At 40.7% G+C, this 23,389-nt stretch overlaps 1 protein-coding gene across 1 annotated transcript in view; it reads right to left on the bottom strand.

The window, feature by feature from the left end:
* LOC122812823 (cytochrome P450 4A24-like) overlaps nucleotides 1-23,389 on the bottom strand; it is a 154,154-nt gene that overhangs the window by 93,237 nt on the left and 37,528 nt on the right. Inside the window, exon 2 of the mRNA XM_044084876.1 lies at nucleotides 6,619-6,757. Coding sequence (XP_043940811.1) covers nucleotides 6,619-6,757 — 139 coding nt within the window. The remainder of the gene's footprint in view (nucleotides 1-6,618; nucleotides 6,758-23,389) is intronic.

Genomic DNA, 23,389 nt, shown 5'->3' with positions numbered 1-23,389 from the left:
CTGATTTTGAATGGTTTGAATTCTGTCTGCAGGTAGATAGACCCGCATCTGGTTTGAATCTATCTCTACCCCTATGAATCTTATTCTTTGAGATGGCATAACACAGACTTTGGCCAATTGAAGGTGATTCCAAGGGAATTGCCCAGTGATATTGTGGCTTGCAGGCTCCGTAGAAGTAGATGCTTGGTGGTGGCAGTTAGGAGCCAGTCGTCTAGGTACGGAAACACCTGGAATCCTAGACTTCTCAGGTGAGCAGTCACTACTGCCAAGCATTTGGTGAACACCCTGGGGGCTGTGGTGAGACCAAAGTGCAGCGCACGGAACTGAAAATGACTGCCTCCTAGGCTGAAGCGCAAGTGTCTCCTGGACGTTTGATGTATTCTGATATGATAATACGCGTCCTTGAGGTCTATGGAGCACATCCAAACACCCTTCTCCAACAATGGGAGAATGGTTTGTAGAGTGACCATTCGGAACTTGGACTTCTTGACTGAACGGTTTAGGTTGCTTAGGTCCAAAATGGGCCTCAAGTCCCCGGTCTTTTTTGGCACCAAAAAGAATCTTGAGTAAGACCCTAATCCGATCTGGTCTGCGGGGACCGGTTGGATGACTCCTTTTTGCAGCAGCTTTGAAATTTCTGAGGCTGCGGTATCCCGTTGACTGGGTGGCGGGTCCGGGATTTTTGGACTGAGGGGGCAAGAGAATGGGATGGAGTAACCTCCGGCGATAATTCGAAGCACCCATCCGTCCTGAGTGATCCCTTCCCAGGCCTTCAGGTGCTTCGAACGACCCCCGACTGGCTCGAGCAGCACAGTCGGGCAATCCCTCAGGGACTATGAAAGCCTGAAGAGCCACGAAAGGACTCGCGGTCTCCAGTGTTGCGAGGGCCTCTGCCGCCTCTGGGACGGCGTCTTCGGATAATTTCCCCCTCCTCTGCCTCTGGAGGGGGAACCTTCCTGCTGAGAGGGGTAAGACTTCTGAGATCTACGGAACCACATCTTCCCTCCTCTTTTAGCCTTGGGATAAGGCCGAAAGGGAGTGGAAAATCGTGCCCCTACTGCAGTCAGAGTCTTACCCTCCTGTTCACAGCGGGTAAGTGTGTCTTTTACCTTGGGTCCAAACAGGGAGGACCCATCAAAGGGGGTGTCGGCAAATGAAGACTTAAAGGCCTCCGCGAAATGACACAGGCGGAGCCAGGCTTGTCTCCGTAGAGCAATGCCTGTACCTGCCGCTCTACTCGCCCCTTCAGCCGCATACGAAATGAGCCTCATGGACGAGTTCGAAATGGACGACATTGTAGCCAGCTGAGATCCAACCGTCTGGGCCAGCTCCTCAGGCAGGTTACCCAAGAGGGTATCTGATAGCTCCTTAATCAGATCCCTCTGAAATCTCGTAAAGTGCACCAGGTAGTTCTAAGACCTCAGTGTAAAGGCCGCTGAACTAAGGGTGCGCTTACCGTACTGATCCATGCTCCTAGACTCCTTATTAGGAGGATGGACGGACGTAGAAGCCTCTGCTACATCTTGCTGGGTAGCAGATGCCACCACCATAGTCAAAGACTCGTCAGGGGAGTCAACATGCTTCCTCTTGCACATTTTCTTCCTGGGAGGTTCCTCCGAAGAGGCTTCAGAAGGACCTCCAGGAGGGGGAGAAACCCCAGCAGGGGTAACCTGAGGCCCAGGGGCTCCGCTGTCTACGGACAGGGGGACTGCCAACGACCCAGTCTCCAAATGTAGGGAAGGAGCTGGGGAAACTGTGGAGGTAGCCAAGGAAGATTTGGCTAAAGCACTCCTCATAGCCCTGAAGGCGGGACCACCAGAATCCTGGGAGGGTCCCCCCTCCGTGGCCACGACAGTGGACGGTACTCCCGCCGCCGACGCACCAAGAGGGAGACTTGGGACCGAAAGCATCAATCCCGAAGCCTCCCCCCCAGGGCCGAAGGAAGAAGTCCGTGCACTGAACTCCGACCCAAGAGCCGGAGTAGGAGCAAGGGTCGGGCCCGACCCTAACACCTCCACTGGTTCCACCAGCACCTGCTCCAATGGTGCCGAAGCTGTTGGAGGAGGAAATACAGTAGGGGGGTGGACCATTGGCTCCGAAGCCAAATGGGCTGGAGCCGAAACCATCTTTTGGAACACCGGAGACTGGAAGAGTCGAAGGAGCACACTGTCGATGTCCGAATCAGACATCTTGGATGATCTCGAGGATACCGATCGGGCCCGAACCGATTTCTCCATCGGCTCCGAAGGGCTCGGGGACCGGCTCCGAAATGACTCAACAATTATCGGCTCCGAGGAAACCTTCGAAATTTCCCTCGGTGCCGATAAGGACTTCGGCTCGAGGGAAGAGTCTGAGCCGATGACCCTTATCGGCTCCAATATCAGTGGAGCCGATGAGGGTGACCCGCCTCGATGCTCCAGACCTCGGCTCCGAAACCAGAGGGGTCGAGGCTGGAGGCATCGAGGCAGACCGTTCCGACCTCGGCTCCGAAGTCCGTGGAGCCGATGGAGAAGTCTGCTTAGTTTTCTTAGCAGTCGGTTCCGAATGACTGGTCGGAGCCGACGCTTTCCTCTTTTTAGAAGGAGGCGGAGAGGAAGATAAAGCCTCCTCGAAGGAAGGCTTGATTAATCCTTTGAGGATTAATTTGTTTTTCCTCTCCTGGAGGACTCTGGAGGAAAATGCATGGCATACACTGCACGATTCCTGCAAATGTTTAGCACCAAGACAATAGACGCACGAGGAGTGGTCGTCCGTTATGGACATTTTGAAGCCACACCTCGTGCACTTTTTAAACCCGGAGGGTTTATGCTCTTTAGACATATTCAGGCTACAAAAAACAGATAACTACAGTAAACACTAAAGGGTTTGACACACAAGAACACAATTATGTACGCCACTAACTTAGTGTAAATAATTTTAACTAAAGAACTTTTTTTTTTTTTTTTTTTTTTTTTTTACACAAGATTGTCAGAAAGAGAAAAGGAAAAAAAGGAGGGCCAAGACCCTCTAACTTAAACGGGTACTTGCCCCACACACAATCACAAGAAGTAGTAACCACAGGGGAAGGCCCCTCTAACTTAAACGGAACCTTCTCTGACAGGAAAAAAACACCAAATTTTACCAAATCTTAGAAAAAAACACTCGTACACAAAGAATAGCCGTTAAAACAGCTTTTGGGTTTAAATGAATCAAATACTGACAGGAAAAAAGCCTAATATATAGTACTTAGCCCAGCCAATGTTGAGACCACGTCCAAGCTCTGTAAGCGGCAAACGAGATCGGAGGGATTAGTGGTGGTGCATCCTGGGATAAAGATAGCTCAGCCAATTAGAGGCCTCACTCTATAGCATAAGCGTGCCGAGTCGGAGCCGAGGGATCGGCTCCGAACCCATCAGTCAGAATGTAGGCGAGATAGGATCACATAACATCCACTCCTAACTAGCAATACAAGAAAGGTAATTGCCAGAACTCATCTACTTTAGACCCTTCTAAATGCTTCCCCTTCACCAACTTAATAAAAAATATTTAACAAAACTTGAAACATGCTACAATAAAATAGCAAAACTCATAACTAACTCCCATCATAAGGCCCACCATTCCCTTGCCTTAAAACAACTTAACTGGCTAGAACTACCTAACTTATACTCAGCTTAATATTACCTACAGACTTGATGCACCAACCAGAAAAATCTCCAGCTCTCCAACAGCTGATCAAACCTTGCACCAATTCTCATGTTCTCCACTTCTCAAATAAATCCCTACAACAGATCTCCAGGTCTAACAACAGTGTTGGCAACTCTATATATTCCAACTATATCTCCAAAATCTTGAACAGTATCCCTCAGTGTATTATCTGTACAATTAATCTTACTCACTTGAAAAAACTTCTAAAGAACTACCTAACCACTAGCTCTGCACTTGCTCAGGCCCTGGTTAAGCCTTCTGTCTTCCCTATTACCTAACTATCTCACACAACTGCAACAATATCCTCAGCTGATGAATTTTTACGTATGTATAATACAATAAATTCTAACTATGTATAATGCATTCTACCAACTATTAATTACTTTTACCTTCCATTCTATCCCTTCACCATCTCCCTCCCTTCACCTTTATACCCACAAACCTACTATAACCACTTCCCCCTTGTGTTAATTTTCCCCATAGTACTTATCCCTCTTCCTCTCATTTCTTACCTTACTTCATCTGTCCTCCTCTGCATTTCCAATTTCTCTGCTCTAAACTTCCTCTCTAGCTCATTAAGGCCTATAAGTAAGTTAACGTTGATACGATGATATTGCCATGACTTACTGTCTGTACATATTTCCTTTTCTATTGCTCACTGTGATCTGTGTATTACACTATGTTCTGAGATATGTATTATGTAAATCTTTTGGTGCACTACAATTTACAGAGTATGTTACTTGCCAAGATTCATCTTGGGGCTTTTCTCCCAGGGCCTCTACTGAAAACGGGTTACAACCCAGCTGGACTTTCCCGGTAAACAACTGTAAAATAAAATAATAAATAAATAAAATGCTGATTCTAACCTGTGCTCTTCCAATGAGATGAAACCACTGTAGGTATCAGCTAAAGGCTACTAACTCTGGTGATCAAGAAACATCAAGTCAAAGAACTAGGACTCCAGGCAATCAGGATTGGCAAACTTGTTTAAAAGAGCCTTAGTCTAAAATTTCCACACATCCATATATGTAAGAGCTAAAAGGTAAGAAACTAGTTAGTCACAAAAAGAGAAACACAAAGGGTAATGTATCTCCCAAACAAACAACGTAGGATTCAGAGAAAATGGAATGGGGGTACAACACGACCATCGAAGCAGACTGGATAAAAAAGTGACCTTTCTTAAAACAACATCCAAGTGAGCACTTTCGCGTTAATACTAACGCTTCTTCAGACTTTACATTCCACAACAAATAATTCATTTAAATACCCATACTCTATTTAAAGGAGCCAATCAAAACATGTTATAACTTTAAAGAAACATTTCATAAAATCTTAAGTGTCTATTAATAGCATTGATTCTAAAAACATCTAAAAAAGCCTAAATAACCTCATGTCAAATGCTATACATAATATAAAAAGATACTCAAACATATATTTAAAAAATGTATATACAAAAATGCATATATGTATATATATATATATATATATATATATATATATATATATATACAGATATACGTATATATATATATATATATATATATATATATATATGTGTGTGTGTGTGTGTGTGCATGAAAAATAAAAATATAAATATATAAATATATACATATCAACATATAAACATTTATACATAATTATATGAATATCTAAACATATATACATATAAAAATGTGATGACACTGTATGACATGCATAAAAAAGTATTTTGAGACTAAATCAGTGTTTTAAGGGAAAGAAACTAGTTAGTGAAGAAGAGTTCTGTTGGTTACTGTGTTGAATGAATAATAAAGGTAAAACTTAACAAAATGAGAGGAGAAGCAACAAGAGAAAGACATCATTCATCCACATGAAAGTTTAACTTAACTAACATTACAACCTTTATTTATTTTACTCCACTAAAGATAAATACCCACCTTATTCCATACAAAAAAATGTATAAAAAGAAAGCAACAAAATTCTGAATGAGGAATGCATGAAAATTTTCAGTCATATGAAGAATGGTAACAGCCACTGCTTTGTTCCCCATTGATGAGTTACAATATCCATCAATTCTCAGAAGTCACTTCCACCTCATGACGTGACCCTGTGAAAAGCCAGTGTCATCTACACAAAGTTTACCAGGGAAGTAAGGAACTGAAATAGATTACCAGGCTTTTATTCCATATTACTCAACCACTTAGCTCATACCTAGGAGAATTTAATCACCAGTCAGTTTACTGCATGTCTTTGGGAGGTAACAGAAAACAGGAGCACTTGCAGAAAACCCAAGTGAAAACAGGTAGGACATGCAGATTCCACAGAGAAGGCACCCAAGCCAAGAAATGAACCACAGCACCTCTTGTGAGGTGATAATGCTACCTATTAGGCCACTGTCTCACCCAAGTTATAATATGCACACTGGTTTAAAAAACTTTAAGTCAACCTGATGACATGAATGAAGAGGGCAGAATACGCATATCTGCATTGATGCCACAGTCTAGACTGTCAGGGTGGATCCCATACTGTCAGCTTGGGAAAGCTGGTAGCAACTGAACCCATAAGGCATTGTCCCGATTGTTTTCTCAATGAGGAGAAGAAAACATTTCTAGAAAATTCAAATCTACTTTAATTGCAATCAGAAAGATGGAGGTGGTTATGACTAGGACATAAAAAAGGCCTTTTCCTGACATCACAACTTCTTCAGGACCTCCATGGCTTTGAAGGAAACGAATGGGTTTCACTCATCAATGTCCAAAAGAATGGATGGGTACAACCAGTGAGAGACTTAAAGTAGTTAGGAAGCCAGGGGCAAAACATATCTGTAATGAACAGGAATTTCTTGCTGCTTTTGAAAATTCATACTGTACAAGTTTGTTTTTAGCAGTTTCAACATGAAAAATAAGCAAATTTGAATATTTTTATAAGTTATTCACAGTAATATAAAAAAATTACCTGAACTGGTGAATACAGTTTTGGCATATTCGGGATGGGTTACATATAGCACACCCGCAAATGGTCCAGCCCAAAAAGGACATGCATAATGGTAAATCTTAGAATTTTGGTGCATATAATTTAAAATATTTTCTTCTTTCTGCAAAAAAAAAAAAATATATATATATATATAAAATACTACGCATGATGTACGATACCTACAGCTCAATGCTAATGCTACATTCAGTTTTACTGGCCATTATAGCGTACATTATCCAACACACTGATTGCATTTCCAGTTGTATACTGATCCTCGCAACTCTTCATCCACCTAACTGCTGCCAGGTCACATGTAAATATAGGGTGGTACTCAGAAAGAGCATGTACACCGTTTAACTTACTGAGCTGCACAGTGTATAAGTTACACAGACAGTACATGTAAGTAACTGAGCAAATGCTGTTTAACGCTGATACACTAAGCAGATTCAGGGGCAAACACTTACAAAAAGTACATTGTTTTACACTGCAGTATAGCATTTCACATACCATGCATACAGATGAATGTGAAAGATAACTATTTTAATAAAAATGGATTACTCAAGCAGTTACACAAACACAGACGTGTGTGCAAATATGTGTGAACAAACACAAAAGCGTAAATGTGTTACCCTATAATACAAATGTAGTTACAGAAAAAAATAGCTATTCCAAAAACAGATCATTTATCTGCTGCTAAGGTTTGTTACACAGGAGTAACAGAAAGAAGAAGGTTTTAAATGACAGCAGAAATGAATATGACCACATATGTGCTGGTACTGGCAAGCTGCAAACATGGCAAGAACATCAAGAGAAGGGTAGCATCAGGCAGAAGATACAGCCCCAGATTCACTCAACAGATCCAGACAGGCATGAAAGACATGGACAAGTATCTGCTACCTTCAGTCAATTATATAATGCTGCTGCTGCTGTACAACCCATCATATCTGTGCTACCTGTGCCACTAAAAAGTAGCCTCTTCACCCAGGTCTGTCCTTGATCCCTAAAATGGATCCTCACATTGCTAAGAAAAATCCCAAATCTTCCCCATCAGACACCATGAGATTCTTGTGCTGCAAAGGAAAATTTCACATCCCCCCATGAGGAAGAAAAGCTGATTCTTGGATACTCAGTTTTCCATTCCTTGGTGAGATACCCAGTACCATGAACACATATTAAAGAAATATCTCCAAGTCATGGCTACAGATGCATATTGAGTCTTGTGTTGCCTGTAATAATGCACATTGCTACAGCATCCCACTAGGCAATATATACTTTCTTGTTCACTGTTTGTGTCCATGAAGACTGGCCTACGATGATAAGTTCATACTTCCTTTGTGATACAGATCAACAGTTCCTGGCCTACTATTATCTCTGTGTACATTCTGTATGACACAGATCACTTGTACATGGTCCACCACTGCTATTATCAAAAGATACCCATCTAGGCCGTCTCCAGTTGACTGGATCTGTTAGCCAAGTTTACTGCTTCATATTCTGGGTACTGCTACCTTTTTACCAGTTGCTTTCCAGTGTCTACCTTCAAACTTAAACATTAATTAATATGTACAGAGCGAATGTATGCCTACTGGTATTCTAAAAGTTGCCTGCTTGTCTTACACCATATTAAATTTCCTTTACTCATCTCTGACAAAACATAACCTCCACCTAACTCCCTTTACATCATGTACACATTTAACATTTACTTTTGTTTTATGGTTATAAGCTGTATATGTGCCTGCATTCCCTGCTCTGCCCCTCATACAAGTTCACAGTTGATGAAGTTCTATTCTACATTGTAGAACAGAAAACACAGCCAAGGACCTTTACCTGTGAACCCTTGTTAACTTCTTTGTTACCCACTGTGATGCCCATGCACTGGCTCAGTAATCAAGGAGCCTCAATCCTCACCACTAACACCAGTGAGGGGCGTGCACGTTGGGAAGCAAAACAAGTACAATTTCCTTTAACAGCACAAAGAGATCACATTCAGTCTGGGGCTGGTTTCTCCCTTTCTCTCCAGATCCCCAATAAGACTCCCTACTGGCACAGCTATAGGGTCCAGATCTCAGCCTAGTTGTTGTTGTCTTTCGGCTTTTCTCGGTTAGGGATCACCACAGTGGAACTCTGGTCCACTAATGATTGGCAGTAGATTTTCACGAACGCAGAGGTGCCAGCTCAACGTTCAACCTTCAATGAAAGCACAACCATTTACGTATGTCTTTTGAATGTCCACCCAACCACGGGGAGGACATGCAGACTCCACACAGAAGGCACACCCCGCACTCCAGCCGAGAATCAAACGGCAGAACCTCTTGCTGTGAGGCAACAATGCTACTGCTGCACCACCACGGAAGTAGATCTCAGTCTAGTGATCAAGCTAAAACCTCCAGCACCCTCTCTGTCCAACCAGTGCTTCGTGTCCCTGCCCAAGTAGCTGACACGCGCGCGCGCACACACACACACACACACACACACACACACACACACACACACACACACACACACACACACACACACACACACACACACACACACACACACTTTAAGATTTGATTTTACAAACACAGAGATACTCCTGGGGAAGGCTGGCACAGGTTCTCCAACTGTGCCCTCTTTCTTCCAGACTATAAGGTAGCACTAACTGCCACCAATCACTAACATCAGATACTATAAGGCCCTTACCAAAGGGTGACCAATTTCACTGTGTAATATTACTGTTATCCAAATAGAAAGTGTGACTGAGCAGCAAGACTGTCCAAGCCACTCCAATAGTATCATCAAATACATGCAAGTACTCTCTAAGAGCTTAAATTATCTCTACACAAACCAGCCACAGTTGAAAGGTTTAAAATATTTAATAATAAATAATAAAAATACAAGACAATCCTTATTACTTCAACACAATAACATTATAGAGTTCAGAAATCACAGGAAAATGCTTTAAACCAATACTGTAGGATGTTCTTCTTCTTTCGGCTTTTCCCGGTTAGGGGTCGCACAGCGGAACTCCGGTCCACTAATGATTGGCAGTAGATTTTTACGGTGCTGAGGTGCCAGCCCCATGCCCAACCTTCAACGAAGGCATGGCCATTCACGCATGTCTTTCGAATGCCATTCGACCGCGGTAAGGACATGCAGATTCCACACAGAAGGCGCTCCAGCCAAGAATCGAACGGGAGAACCTCTCGGACATAAATACAGAAAACAGCTTGTCTCATCTGGCTATATTCTATCTATCTCTAAGAGAAATACTAAGTTCAAAATAAACTACTTACATACAGAGCAAGCAAGTGCTGGTGAGCTGATGTGTTCAGGTTCAGACAAAATCCAAAATGCCAAATCTCTCTCTCTGAGATAGTCTTAAATTGATATCCACATTACTGCGAGTCATTTCACATTACATAATTTTTGACAACTCTGCTGAAGTTTCCCAGGCTCAAAGAATTCAAAATGTTACATATGTTTGCAATCTTGCACCTGCCAGGAAACCATAGCAATAAAGGACACTTTACATATAAAACCTAGTAATTAGCTGTTGTCCTAAAACAATAGAAAGAAAGCCATGCAGTTAACCAGTTCCTAATAGACACTGAGTACAAATCCTAGTCTCCCCATATTGCCTTAACATTTTTCCTTTACATATTTTTTTTACAAGACACTTAGAATTATAAAGCACACTGCATCATCTAATAGCCCAAAAGGAAAGATGGTAACAGTGTCATGAAGGTGACAACATCAGAGTAAGCTTATAAACATGTAGCTACAGTATTTAAAATAAGAAAAAAAAACACTTCCCTTGAGATACAGGTACAACTTTTAAATGTGATGTCAGAATAACATGGAAAAATGACAGAGGTGTTGACTTACTCACACAGAACACACCTCATGTTTACTAATGCTAAGTAACCTTATAGCTATATATCTACTGGGAGTACCTAGCCAACACAGGATCATAAATTATTTTGAGACTATTTGAAATTTTCTAGCAAGTATCCTTGGAAAATATTACACCTAGTAGTGAGTTACAGAATCCATTTTGATGACTTTGGGTGTAAAGACATCTATACAACTTTGTCTTCATGTGATGCTTCATTGCATACAAGTCTGTATGGGGGTAGCATTATTCTAATAACAGAAATTGCCACTGTATAGACAAATGTATACAATCTTTATATTTAGGTAATGCCACATCAAAGATATACTTTGGATGTATACTGCATTATTCACCTCAAAAAGAGGTCATATGCCCTACCCTGTGGAAAACTAGGTATATTGCATCATGCCAAATCACCACTGTGAAATAGCATACAATCATGTATTTAGGAACTATGACTAACAGGCCAAACTTCAAGCCCTACTGACAGTTTCTCTGCTTTTCTTCACTTCTGGACCCTGCCCGATCAGGTACACTTCCTTTGACTGAGAAGTCATAAAAGGGTCTACAGATAATATGATTATTCTTTTGTATTTTTATTTCTTAAATACAGGTTCTCCCTCTTTTACACACCATCACCATACTCATTTTCAATAGGACAGATGAATGATATTTGAACTGTTATAAAATAAATTTAGTGACCAAATGTTTTCACAAACACCCTGCTATCCACCCTCACAATTTAACCACTTTCTATCTGGATACAACTTTGATGAATTTTAGCTTGTTTCTCATATGCTCATTTACCCATGACAAACCAGATCAACAACCATTTAGATGTGATCAAGTGAATTTAGTAGTCAGTCATTTTTGCATATCAACTAACTCCCATGTTTCCACACCACCCCAAAGAATAACACTTTTCTGACTGGGCACATCTCTGATGTAAAAATGTGATCATGTGAAAGACATTCGGCTAACTATAAAGACATTCTGCTTACTATAATGCATTTCAGCTTTTTTCTTGTACTGCTTTCACCAACCTCATGCACTCTGTCGTAGTGTAACAAGCATACAGTACTACCTGTAATGGTTGTGCCACTCATAGACAGAAAATATATTGCTCATTCATTGAAACAAACATTTGAAAGGATTGCTGCTTAGCTTTGTGTGGTCTTATCAGGAACCCCAGATGCCTGCTACTTTAGTCACTCATTCGATCACTCATTTTTATAACTAAAATAAAACTGCTCAATCACTGCTGTGGGCAGTGTGTTCTTTCAAACATTAACTTATCACAGGAGCAGCTACCATTTCATATTCAGAGCCACACTTGTCAATTACATTCTTTTCTTCTTAAAATAAAAAGGATGACACTGTGTGCTCTTAAGAGTGGACACACACACACACACACTTATCTACTGTCTTAACAGTATTCTTTTTATTTATACTTAAAGGAAAAGAAAACATCCCAAAATGGGCCATCTCTTCTCCTCCTCCTTTTAGTGGTCTCATTCTCACACTCTAAGGGACAACAGACTGTAGGATAAATACTGGTATGGCCTGCATCTTAAGCAGCTGATATCAGTGCTTACTTCACACAATATTGAACCATGATCTGTAACAATGTTCAGCTTCTATGTGATAAGGAGGGAACACGGTCTTACTTCCAGGTTCAGGTAATTGCCATGTTTCCTTTTACTTTTAGATAATTATTTTGCTAGTATTTAAAGTGTACTACTGAAATATTTAACCATAATCTCTTTAAATATGGGATTTTGTTTAAATCATAAAATTATAAAAGAAAAATAAGGGAAATGCAGAGTTCAAACACAATGTTTTGCAACTGATGTTGTGTTTCAAAGTAACACAGTAACCACTATTAAGGTGTTAAGTATCAAGATTACACAGGTATATCTGAAATTGCACAACATGGTGCACGCAACTGTGCATTTAACTCTGTAAAAGCAAGCTGCACTTCTATATAAAAAAGCAGAGAATGTACTTTGCAGGCTAGTCAACATTTAGTTTGTGCATGGCACTAACTTCTTGTCTGGTCTCCATGCAAGTTTCTTCAAAGTATGTAAAGAAAAAAGTGGCAATGAAACTTTTGAGGACTCATCTGGAGAAAACTGAATACATTTCTTTGGAGGGGATGGTGCCTAGTCCCCAAAGTACCTTGGTTTACACACACATTTATCCAACTTCAAAGAAAAGGCTTGTTGTAATGCCCAACCTGAACATATTTCTGCTGTTATAATATTTATAGACAGAAATATGAAAATAATGTCAGTTTTCCTTAGCACAGCTATTACAACTATGTTATTAATGAAACTATTGTGCCCAAAACAACATAAGTTATTAAATATGAATCCAGGAAAGCAATCTGTGTTGGCAAAGGACAAAGCCCTGAGTTTTGCACCAGTGTTCAGAGTCTGATGAGTGGTCCCATGAGGGCAACTGTCATCCTGTCCACCCTGAGGGAAGTGTTACTGGTTGGTCCCTGAGGGAAGTGGACATCAATGCTTGCACTAGTGCAGAGCAGACTAGGACATGTCTACAAGTACACAAACACCTCCTGTGACAAGCTACTGCAGATGTCACTTGTGGTTGGAAGAAGGGGTGATACGTACATTAAAACATGCCCAACTTTCAAAATAGATAACAGAACCACTATCAGTATCCATCATTCACCTTTCAGAGAAATAAACTGACTGTCAGGCTCTCACCCCTGAGCGAAATTAATGGATCACTGTGGTGGCCGAGGAGGGGAGCTTGATGGTTACCGTGGGCCTGGGGCCAAAATATTTAAAAATAAAAATATTAATGCAGAAAACAGGAGGCTAAAAGCACTTACACCATTCTTCCTGCTGTATAACTTTTGTAAAAAATGTATCCAGTGCCTTGAAAATTACTCAAACCATGATGTCTAGTTGGTGGGCATACATTATCTTCTAGGGACCTATCAATAAATCAAATAGTGCAATACTAAAAAAACAGACAAGTTGATTGAATCTCAAATACTTCAAACAAATGGTAATATTAGGTGGAATAAGAAGCATATTGCAGAAAACACTCTGTTTTGCATGTCAAATATAGAAGTCTCTCTGACAGATGACCAAAAACTACAGGTTATGAAAACAGTTGTTACTTTTAACCAAGGTAGATGGGGACACTTTTGGTAAATAAAAATTATAGTGCCTATAATATTAATCATTACTAGATTACGGTAAGTTGCTTTTGAAACATTTTGTACCATATTTATCACTAAGGGATATATCAATACATTATTAAGAACTCAGATTCATTACTCACTGCTTAAACTGAATTTAAAGGAATTTGTTCATTCTTCTTTCAGTTTGTATTCTGTGTACACAGGAACAAATGTAATGCTGGTGGGAGTTTCAACAGGTACAATCTTAGTGCGATAAAAACTTAAAGGAAAGCCATGCCTTGGAACTCAAAATGTATTTTTTAACTATATTGTTAATATCCAAATTATTTTAATGCATCAAAATTGCTGTGAGTATTTCTTATAAAATTTTAATACATTTTCCACAAAATGGTTGTCATGGAATTAGCTGTATTCAGATGGTTTTGTTTTACCTCTTTCATGTATAATTCCTAGACTCTAAGTCCTTTTCCATGGTAGACAAAGAAATAATGCTGGTTTATAGTAGTAATACAGTTGCAGACAAAAAAAAAGATGATACAATGAAGGCTTTTGTAATGACTGTCAATTTACAGTCCTACGAGCACTGTCAGAACCTGCCACACACTCTTCCTGAAGAGTGAAAGCTATCAGTGCAATCCAGGAACTATTAATTGGGGTCTATATTACATCGAATTTAAACAGGTTCGAACGTTGTAATATCGAACCCTAAAGCCTGAAAGTTGAAAATAGCGAGGCTATGGCACATTGAAAGGAAAAAAAATCAGTGGGCCATTTTCGGAGCTTTGCTATTTCCTCCAGTATGGTGCGATCTTGGAGTTGGTACATTTTAAAGTATGGGGGTGTGGGGGGCACAGGCACAGCACTTTAGTTAAGTTTTAATTTTTTTTTTGTCACGGTACAGCGTTTTTTTCCCTGGGGAAAAAAATAGCTGTTCTGTGTTTTCGCTTTTGTTGGGTTTCGGACTTTAGGGTTTGATATTACAACAATCTAACTTTTGTAAGTTCGAGATTGTGATATAGACCCATTAATTGTTTCTGCTACTCACTAGTGTCTGCAGTAGGATGGTAGAGGTGTGTGTGTGTGTGTGTGTGTGTGTGTGTGTGTGTGTGTGTGTGTGTGTGTGTGTGTGTGTGTGTGTGTGTGTATTATCCTGAATGTTGGACAGATGTGCTTCTTTTTGTTCAAAAGTATTTCACAAACACAGTAAAAAAGGTACACAAATGCCTCCATGCACTACATTTCTCACTTCTGCTGCCCTGCTACCCTTGATTTTTGTTACAACATAGTAAAATTTAATTAAAATAATAATCATCAATTCCAACGCCTTGAATCAACTTATCCACACCCCCACCAGGGGCAGCAATATCCTAGACCTGGTCATCACCAACATGGGTGACCGGTGTTCCACACCAGAGGTCAGCTCCTTGTTGGTCAGATCAGACCACAAGCTAATCACCTTAGACATCCACATCCTGCTCCCACCCCCCATTAGGAAAACAACCATAAAAAATGTTTTCAAAGCCAACTTCACGCTTCTTAAGACAGAAGTGGCAAACTTCACGACACCCATGCAGATGGACAACAGAGGTACGACTGCTGAATCCTACACAAATGCACTTTATAAGCACTTATACGAGTGCATGGATCGTGCTATCCCTAACAGAATCAAGCTGCTATCCTCCAAAAACAGGAAGTCAATCTGGTGGTCTTCTGCCATAAACAAACTCTACAACAGAAGAAAGAAACTGTTGCAAAAGAGAGTAAAATCCCACGATTGGAGGAACTCCCTGGTTAGCCTCAGTAAGAAGCTGAGATCCCTCATAAAATCCTCTAAAGCTAGTTATGAAAACAAAATTGCCATTGATTCTAAAGACAACCACAAAGCATTCTATAGCTATGTCAAAAATCTCAATGGCAACACTCAGATCTGCTCTGAGTTACAGCACAATGACACTAAATATACAGAACCAACTGATATTGCTAACATTCTGGCAGATAGGTTCTGTGCTAACTTTACCCCTCTCTACACGCTAACTTTACCCCTCTCTACACCCCCCAGGGTGAGGGCCCATCTTTATACCGGAAGAATGCAAAGTTCCTGTAATCACGGCTGCACAGGTAAAAACCTCACTCTTCAAAGCCAAGAACACAGCATCCATGGGACCTGACAACATGCCTTCTTCATGAACTACAGAATAAACTGGCATCCCACCTAAGTACCATGTTCAGTCATAGCCTCACCTCAGGCTTTGTGCCCATTGAATGGCGCACCATAAGTTATCCCACTCCACAAAGGGGGGGCCACAACAGACCACAGGAACTACCACCCCATTAGCCTGACGAGCCTCGTCTGCAAGGCCATGGAACATATCATCATGGAACTCATAAACAAAGACATTGGAGATCTCCAAACTCTGGACCCCACAAAGTTTGGGTTTGTAAAAGGCAGATCATGTCTCCTAAACCTGATAGACTTCTTTCAAGTAGTCACCAAAGCCATGAGGGTAAGGTGGTTCACACAGCCTATCTAGATCTCGCCATGGCATTCAACACCATCCCCCACTCTGGATTTATAGATAAACTCACTAAACTAGGTTTAAATCCCCATGTCACAAGACGGGTTGCCAACTGGCTTACTGACAGAACCCACACCATGAAAGTAGCAAACTCCAAATCAGACTTCAGACCAGTGACAAATTGAGTACCACAGGGTTCAGTCTTGGGTCCTCTCCTGTTTGGTATTTACTTCTCTGAAGTACAGGCTAACACAGAATGTCTTTGGCTAACTAAATTTGCAGATGACTGCAAACTAGGAGCCACAATCGAAACTCCTAATGATGTGGACATCCTACAAAATTGCCTCACTGAGACAGATGCCTGGTGTCAAAGACATGGTCTCAAGCTCAACGCCATTGTCATCCACTTTGGTAAAACCTCTGTACCCATGAACTACCACATAGGCGGTAGTCTACTTAACACCTAATGTCTGATAAGAGACCTTGGGACACAGGTGGACAGTAGTCTCTCCTTTGATAATCACATCACCACAGTGGTCAGGAAATCCTTCTACATGGCACACCTCATCACAATCCTCCTACATGGCACACCTCATCACAAAAGGTTTCTCATCCAGAAAAAAAAGAGGTCATTGTTCCCCTCTACTCATCACTCATTAGACCCATTATAGAGTACAACGCCCCTTTTGGTATGTACCTCACAAGACATCTACAACAACTGGAAAGGTCACAAAAATACCTCACAAAGAGGATTACTGGTCTCAAAAAACTCCAGCTTTACTCCGTCACATATCACCTACTCAGCGGCGATCTCTGCCTAACATACAAAGCTATGTCAAACCCAGAGCTGTTGGACATGCTCCACTTAAAGAAATCCCAATCCCTCAGAGCTACACACTCTAGGGACCTAAACCTTGTCACCACAATAAACAGAACATGCTGGAGGGATAGATTCCTGTCCCAGAGACTTCCCATACTCTGGAACAGACTACCTATCTATGTCAAACAGAGCTCCTCATTAACACTCTTGAAGAAAAATCTTGATGATTGGATGGGTAATAGGAAATTCACCCTGAGGATCACTTCTGTGGTTCTGCTTGACAGGGGCACAGGAAAATAATTTTCTTGGGTGGTGAAAGCCAGGGTACCTTTTTGGCTAGGCTTGTATAGGCCCTAGGGCCAATAGCCTAGTACCTACCTATGAACTTTTCTTTTAAATTATTAGCATACATACACAAAGTTTCTCCTTCAGTCCTGTTTTTTTTTTCCTTTTTAGGTACCGTGAAGAAGTAAAGAGGATTAATTATTCTCTGTTATGGTAAGTAACAATAACGAAAGACAGACTCCATTGACCAGGATGGAAGACTCCACTTTTGACAGCCCTCCTTGCATGGCTTTAGACACCAGTGAACCCTGCAGTTACTGGGGGGGCTCCCAACCACAGAAAGTTACCTTATCTTGATATTTTGCAACGTCTGTTAAACGAGCAAAGATTAGTACAGCAATCTTGTATACTTAAAAAAAACAAAGAGGTGGTAATAACTGTTATTTAAATTTTTTTTTAAGTTATTTATTTTACATCTGTTGACCAGGATAGTCCAACTGGATGCATGTCCATTTTCAGCGGAGGCCTGGGGAGAAAAGCTCCAACACAGTAAAAGATCCACACAGTAATATGATACATACAATACAACAGACAGACAGTTATAGAATACATGAGACACATTATTTACACAAATTTTTAAATCAGAAATGAGTATACTACCATTGTGCGACAATAGGTTAGAAGCTAGAGTTAAGAAATTCTACATTAGGATATTTAATATGCATAATACAATTGTGGTAAAGTTCTTGAGACACGAAGACGATTCTAGTCAGGATTAGAGCAAGGGCATAGCCAGTGTGATTTAAAATATTTTTTGAGATTTTCTTTGAAAAGTGTGAGAGAGGAATCAAGAGTAAGGTGAGCAGGGAGTTGATTCCAGGTTTTTCAGACCGAGTTGGAAAACAAGGCATCACCAGCTGTGTTGTTGGATTTGACTGTTTGGATCAATAGTCTATTGGATGAACAAAGTTTACTGTGGTTACTATATTGGCTATTTTTGAATGCTGGTGTATTATCAGGGTGGTAGAGTGCTTTATGAGCAACTATGAGCTGGTTAATCTGCAGTAGGGAAGGTAGTTCAAGTCACCCTAGAAGATTTAGGTTGTGACAGTGCTGAGTCCTATGGCTGAGCCAGTGGCAAATCTAGTGATGTGGGTATAGCAGCAGGATAATTTGTGAATTTCACTTGTGCGCAAGTTTGTGAGAAGAGGGGAGGCATAAAGGAGGGTAGATAGGAGATGAGAATGGGCCATAGCAGTTCTAGCAAGAGGAGTAAGGAAAGGTTTGAGCTTGTAAAGGGATCCAAGTTTTTTCTTTATGGTTTTGATGGCTTGACTGTCATGTGCATCAAATGTAAGGTCATTGTCTATTGTCTCCCAGGAGTTTAGTTTGGGCTTCAGGGGAAATAATGGTCCCCATTGTTAGATATAATGGTAATGGGTGGACAGTTGGACCTACGAGTGGGAGTGAACAGGAGCAGCTTTGTTTTTTTAGGGTTTAATAACAGACGGCGATTAGTGAGCCAGTTTTCAACAGTATTGAAAGTCCTTTGGGTTAGAGACTGCAGATCTGTTTGTGAGGTGGCCGAGCAGATCAACGTGGAGTCGTCTGCATACTGAATACATGATGCTTTAGGGATGACGGTGTGGAGGTCATTAATAAACAAGGAGAACAGTAGTGGTCCTAGTATTGAGCCCTGTGGAACTCCTAAGGTGATGGGTAGAAAAGATGACAGTTTATCTTGCCATAGGACTGCCTGTTGACATCCAGATAGATAGGACTGAAACAATTGAAGAGAGTGGAAGTCTAAGGTGAAGGCTTTCAGGGTAAGGATGAGTAACTGATGGTCTACCATGTCAAAAGCCTTGGATAGAGCTAAAAAGAGAGCAGAGTAAAGAAGGTTGTTATTTTGGTTATGGTTAATGACATTAGTGAAAGAGAGAAGAGCTGAGGTGGTGCTGTGGTATGGCCTGAAGCCGTGCTGAGAGTCAGCCAGCAGCTTATTTTGAATTAGGTGGTGCATGCGTTGAAGTTGAAAGATATTTCTGGTTGTAGTAACAGTGTTTTATCAAGTAACAGGCTTCACAATTCCATTAGATATTTAACTATTGACATAGTGCCCCTGGCATAGTTAAACCCTGCTGGTGGACATTCTCCACTAAAACAAAAAAATAGCCAGCTTTAGGTACCTACAATATCTGTGGCAGAAGGAGCCTCCCCCCAATCATCCTTAACTGTGGGGGGGGGGGGGCACAAAAGCAGCTGTTGGTTGGGGAAAATATACTAATTTCTTGATTATGCTCCTTAACCTGAACAATGCTGTGATATGACCCTGTTAGATTAAAGCTGATAATGAACATGTGCAAGGTAAGCACTAGAGAGATCAATAGCCCAGAGTGACTGATCTCAGTGCAAGATGGTTTTCTCTTTCATTGAGTTTTATAACTACTGGCAGAAGACCAGATGCTATAACTTTTAACTTTTGCTGAAGAATTTTGCTCAATGCCAAAAATAACAACAGAATAAAGGCTCAAAATCAAGAATATATTTTAAATATTATTCTAATTTAGTTACAAAGTTAATAGAATAACACCTTTTGCATCAACATGCATTTTTGTATTGTATGAAGTATAAAACTCTGTCTGGATTTATTGACTGTCTGTAATCCTGAATGATTTACCTGCAAATCAAAGTTTTACAAAGGACAGAGCAAAATTATGAGGCAAAAATCAGGAAACGCATCTGAAATCAGGGACAGTGGCAGGTATGCATTACTCTGCAATAAGGAAAATAAAAATGACTTAACCCTGCTGCTATTTGGTAATGCTAAACAGCAGTCACTGATCTGGTGTGGCAGTACCAGTGTTGCACAATGTATTGTTATTTGCTGAAATAATTAAAAAAAAAAATAGCATTGCTATGTCTTGTGCGTGTGTTTTTTGTGGTAAAAAAAGTCACACATTTTTATCTGTGTGCACACCCAATAATGCCAAGATACATACATTATTTTTCTGGGTGCCAATAAAAATACAGCTAGCAAGTAATTACATCTCAAAAGTAAAGCCTAAGTATCTGAATATTCTGTGATATATTTTAATATATCACAGAACATTCAGACACTTAGGTCTTCTAGAAGTCTAGTGGCCCCACTCCCCAGACTGTATAAATGGATACAGCAAGGCCTTAATCATTGTGTGGGGGCCCCACTAAAGCTTTTGTTGGTTGGAGAAAAATGAGGAGAAAAAAAATTATTAATTTTCTGTTTGCACTCTTTAACCTGAACAGGATTGAGATATAACACTGTTAGGATACAGCTGATAATGGCGTCTGCTCTCAATTGCACCCATTCTAAAATCCGTCCTACTGAGATGTGTGTGTACAGAACATTACTGCAGGTTGTACAGAACATTACTGCAGGTCATTTGTGTGTGTGTAGGGGGGGTTGCATGGTTACTACTACTTTAATTTTCATTACAGTCAAATCTTAGAGTTGTGCACAGAAGGTCGTTACAGCTTGTGTTTGGGCTGGGGACAGTGTGGTCATGATTTCTTTAACTTTTCTTAAAGACCTCAGAGGTGTACAAAGAAGGTAACTGTAGCTTGTGCAGGGGCAGTGTACTGTCTAGCAGCAACAAAGTAGACTACATTGCTGTAATCACTACTTTTTTTTTCACTTTCCTCACAATCGCACATCAGGGATGTATACAAGTGGCTGCCACTAGGGGTTATGGGTGAAGAGTGAGGAAGCATGCTATGTATATGTATATCAGCAGTCACTTGGAGTGCATGCCTGTGGTAATTTGAGCCATTACTTTCATTTTAGTCTAACACCAGAGGAATGCATACGCAATAACTGTTTGGGGGGTGGGGGGTCAGGCTGGCAGGCAGTATTCCCAAATAGGAACAGAGTCTGTGTATCCTCACAACAGTTGTCTGGTCTTCCTCGCAAGACACAAAAAAAAGCAAAATTCTTATCTTACTCATTTTCCTCTAGGCCACCGTTGGATTAAAAGGTTGGGAAGCTGTTTTAAAATGCATCCCAGAGCCTTTATAAACCCTATGGCTTCTGGGTGCACCAGCTTAAGTTTTATTTCGTAAATGGTTATTACTGTGCAGTCTTGGTCAGGAAAGGTATGTTGGAAGAATGCAAGGAAAATTAAAGCTGAACAGCAACACTGAATTTCTTTCCTTAATCATAATTTCTGTTCAAGCCATCATTGGATGAAAAGGATGTGTTAAAAGAAAAACAATGCACATCAGAGCATATAGAAAGTTATGGCTTCTTGAAAAAGATGAAGGGTAAAGCAAAATGTGAGAAAAGGAAGGAAAAAGTAATCTGCATGGTTTGGGGAGTCCAAGATAGGGAGAAATAGAGGGAAGCACAGAAGGATGTGGGTGTGTCAGGGGCTGGGGCTGAAACAGCAGGCAGTGTCTAGGGCACCATTTCCCCCAAGTCCAGCCCTGTACAGAGAGTTGTTATATCACAGTTGCAACTAAATGCTAGTAATTGTGAATGTCCCTTTGTGAGATGGGCCAACATAGTGTGGTACACAGACTTGCTGGAATGTAAGAGCACTGTAGCTACAGGTCAGTCTGTGTACTAATCGTAAAAGTTTGCAGTATGAAATAAAAGGTTGCTTAGAAGGAATGTCAGTGACAGGGTGATGCTTAAGACTGAAAGTGCCTAGGGGGTCCCTAACTTCACATTTGCTGAGGGCCCCAAAAATGCTAACACCGGTCCTGCCTCTCTGAGCAAATACTCTTGAATAAATTTATAGAACCATGCAATGCTAAGATTTGAAGAGCCATGAACATCTAAAAATCTATTGAGATGTATGCTTTCAGCTTAATATAACTAATATGATAAGAAATTTAACCCCGCAGTTTCACTTTTCCCTCATGTGCAATTTTCTCTCCCCTTGGAAGTTTTTTTTTTGCCTTCTGTTTCCTACTTTTTCCTCATCTTATATGTTGTTAGAAATAGATAGTTAACAAATACAGGAATCCATTTTTGTTCATCTTTCTGAAATATAAATTAGATGGAAAACATATAGAAATAAAGTTGAAATACCGCAAAGGGGGAAATGATTCTGTACACAAAATCAAAATACACATCTCCTGCAAAAGGTAAACAGTTATACTGTTGTAAAAAAAAAGTTACAGTCCGTAAGTCCAATAAATACCACAGCTGGGCAAAAAAGAATATGCTGTAGTAAAGTACAGTCACATGACAAGAACAAAAATGCTCGCCACAATCATAGCAGCTATAAAAATTTAACTATGAGCAAGCATGAGAAGGTGACTAAATTATAAATGCTTAAGTTAAGTTCAAGAAACTATCTGTGACAACATGCATAAATAATAACCTGATATTGAAATAAATACATGTGCACCAGGATGTACTGTACTTCAATAAATGCTTCACATGTGGTTTTCAGAAGAAATGCTAGTATAGTACTACTGTGAACCAGCATACAGAGGTTGGTGCTTGTTTTGAGTAAAATAACAGCTAGCTACACAAAACAAAAAGTACAGATGTATAAGTAAATGTACCATAATATCAGATGTTTAAGTAATTACTGCTGTAGTAGCCTTAGCTATACAGGTTATATCCTGTCAAGTACATAACAGCCAGCCTGCTTCCAAAGCTTCAGGGCACCTTCCACATACCTAAACAGGTGGCTTGAGGCGAACTGATTAAAAGACAAGTTTGGGCACAAAGCTCTTCAGAGCTTTCTTGCAAAGAGAGAGAGGGAGCCTGAGCTCTGAAAGCTAAAAACTACCTAACTAAATAAATGTCCACACCCTGGCAAGCATACCAAAAACAAGTTTTGGGGGGGGGGGGCAGGAGGGAGGGGGTGGCTACTGCAGCCGTGATAATTCAACATCCAGTATTATGGTACGTTTACATACACAGCTGTATTATGTTCATCATACTGACCACTGCTGCAGTAGCCTTAGCTATATGGGTAGATTTCCCTAGCTAATTACATTTGGGAGGTGCAGAGAAAGGAGTCCAGGAGCCCCTGAAGTCCATGCTGGACCTAGAGAAGGAATAAAGCTTATAGTGATTGGTAAAAATA

The sequence above is a fragment of the Protopterus annectens genome, chromosome 10.part0 (assembly GCF_019279795.1).
Source record: "Protopterus annectens isolate FY-2018-M chromosome 10.part0, PAN1.0, whole genome shotgun sequence".
In the NCBI taxonomy this organism is placed as follows: Eukaryota; Metazoa; Chordata; order Ceratodontiformes; family Protopteridae; genus Protopterus; species Protopterus annectens.
This window is presented reverse-complemented; position numbering and strand designations above follow the sequence as displayed.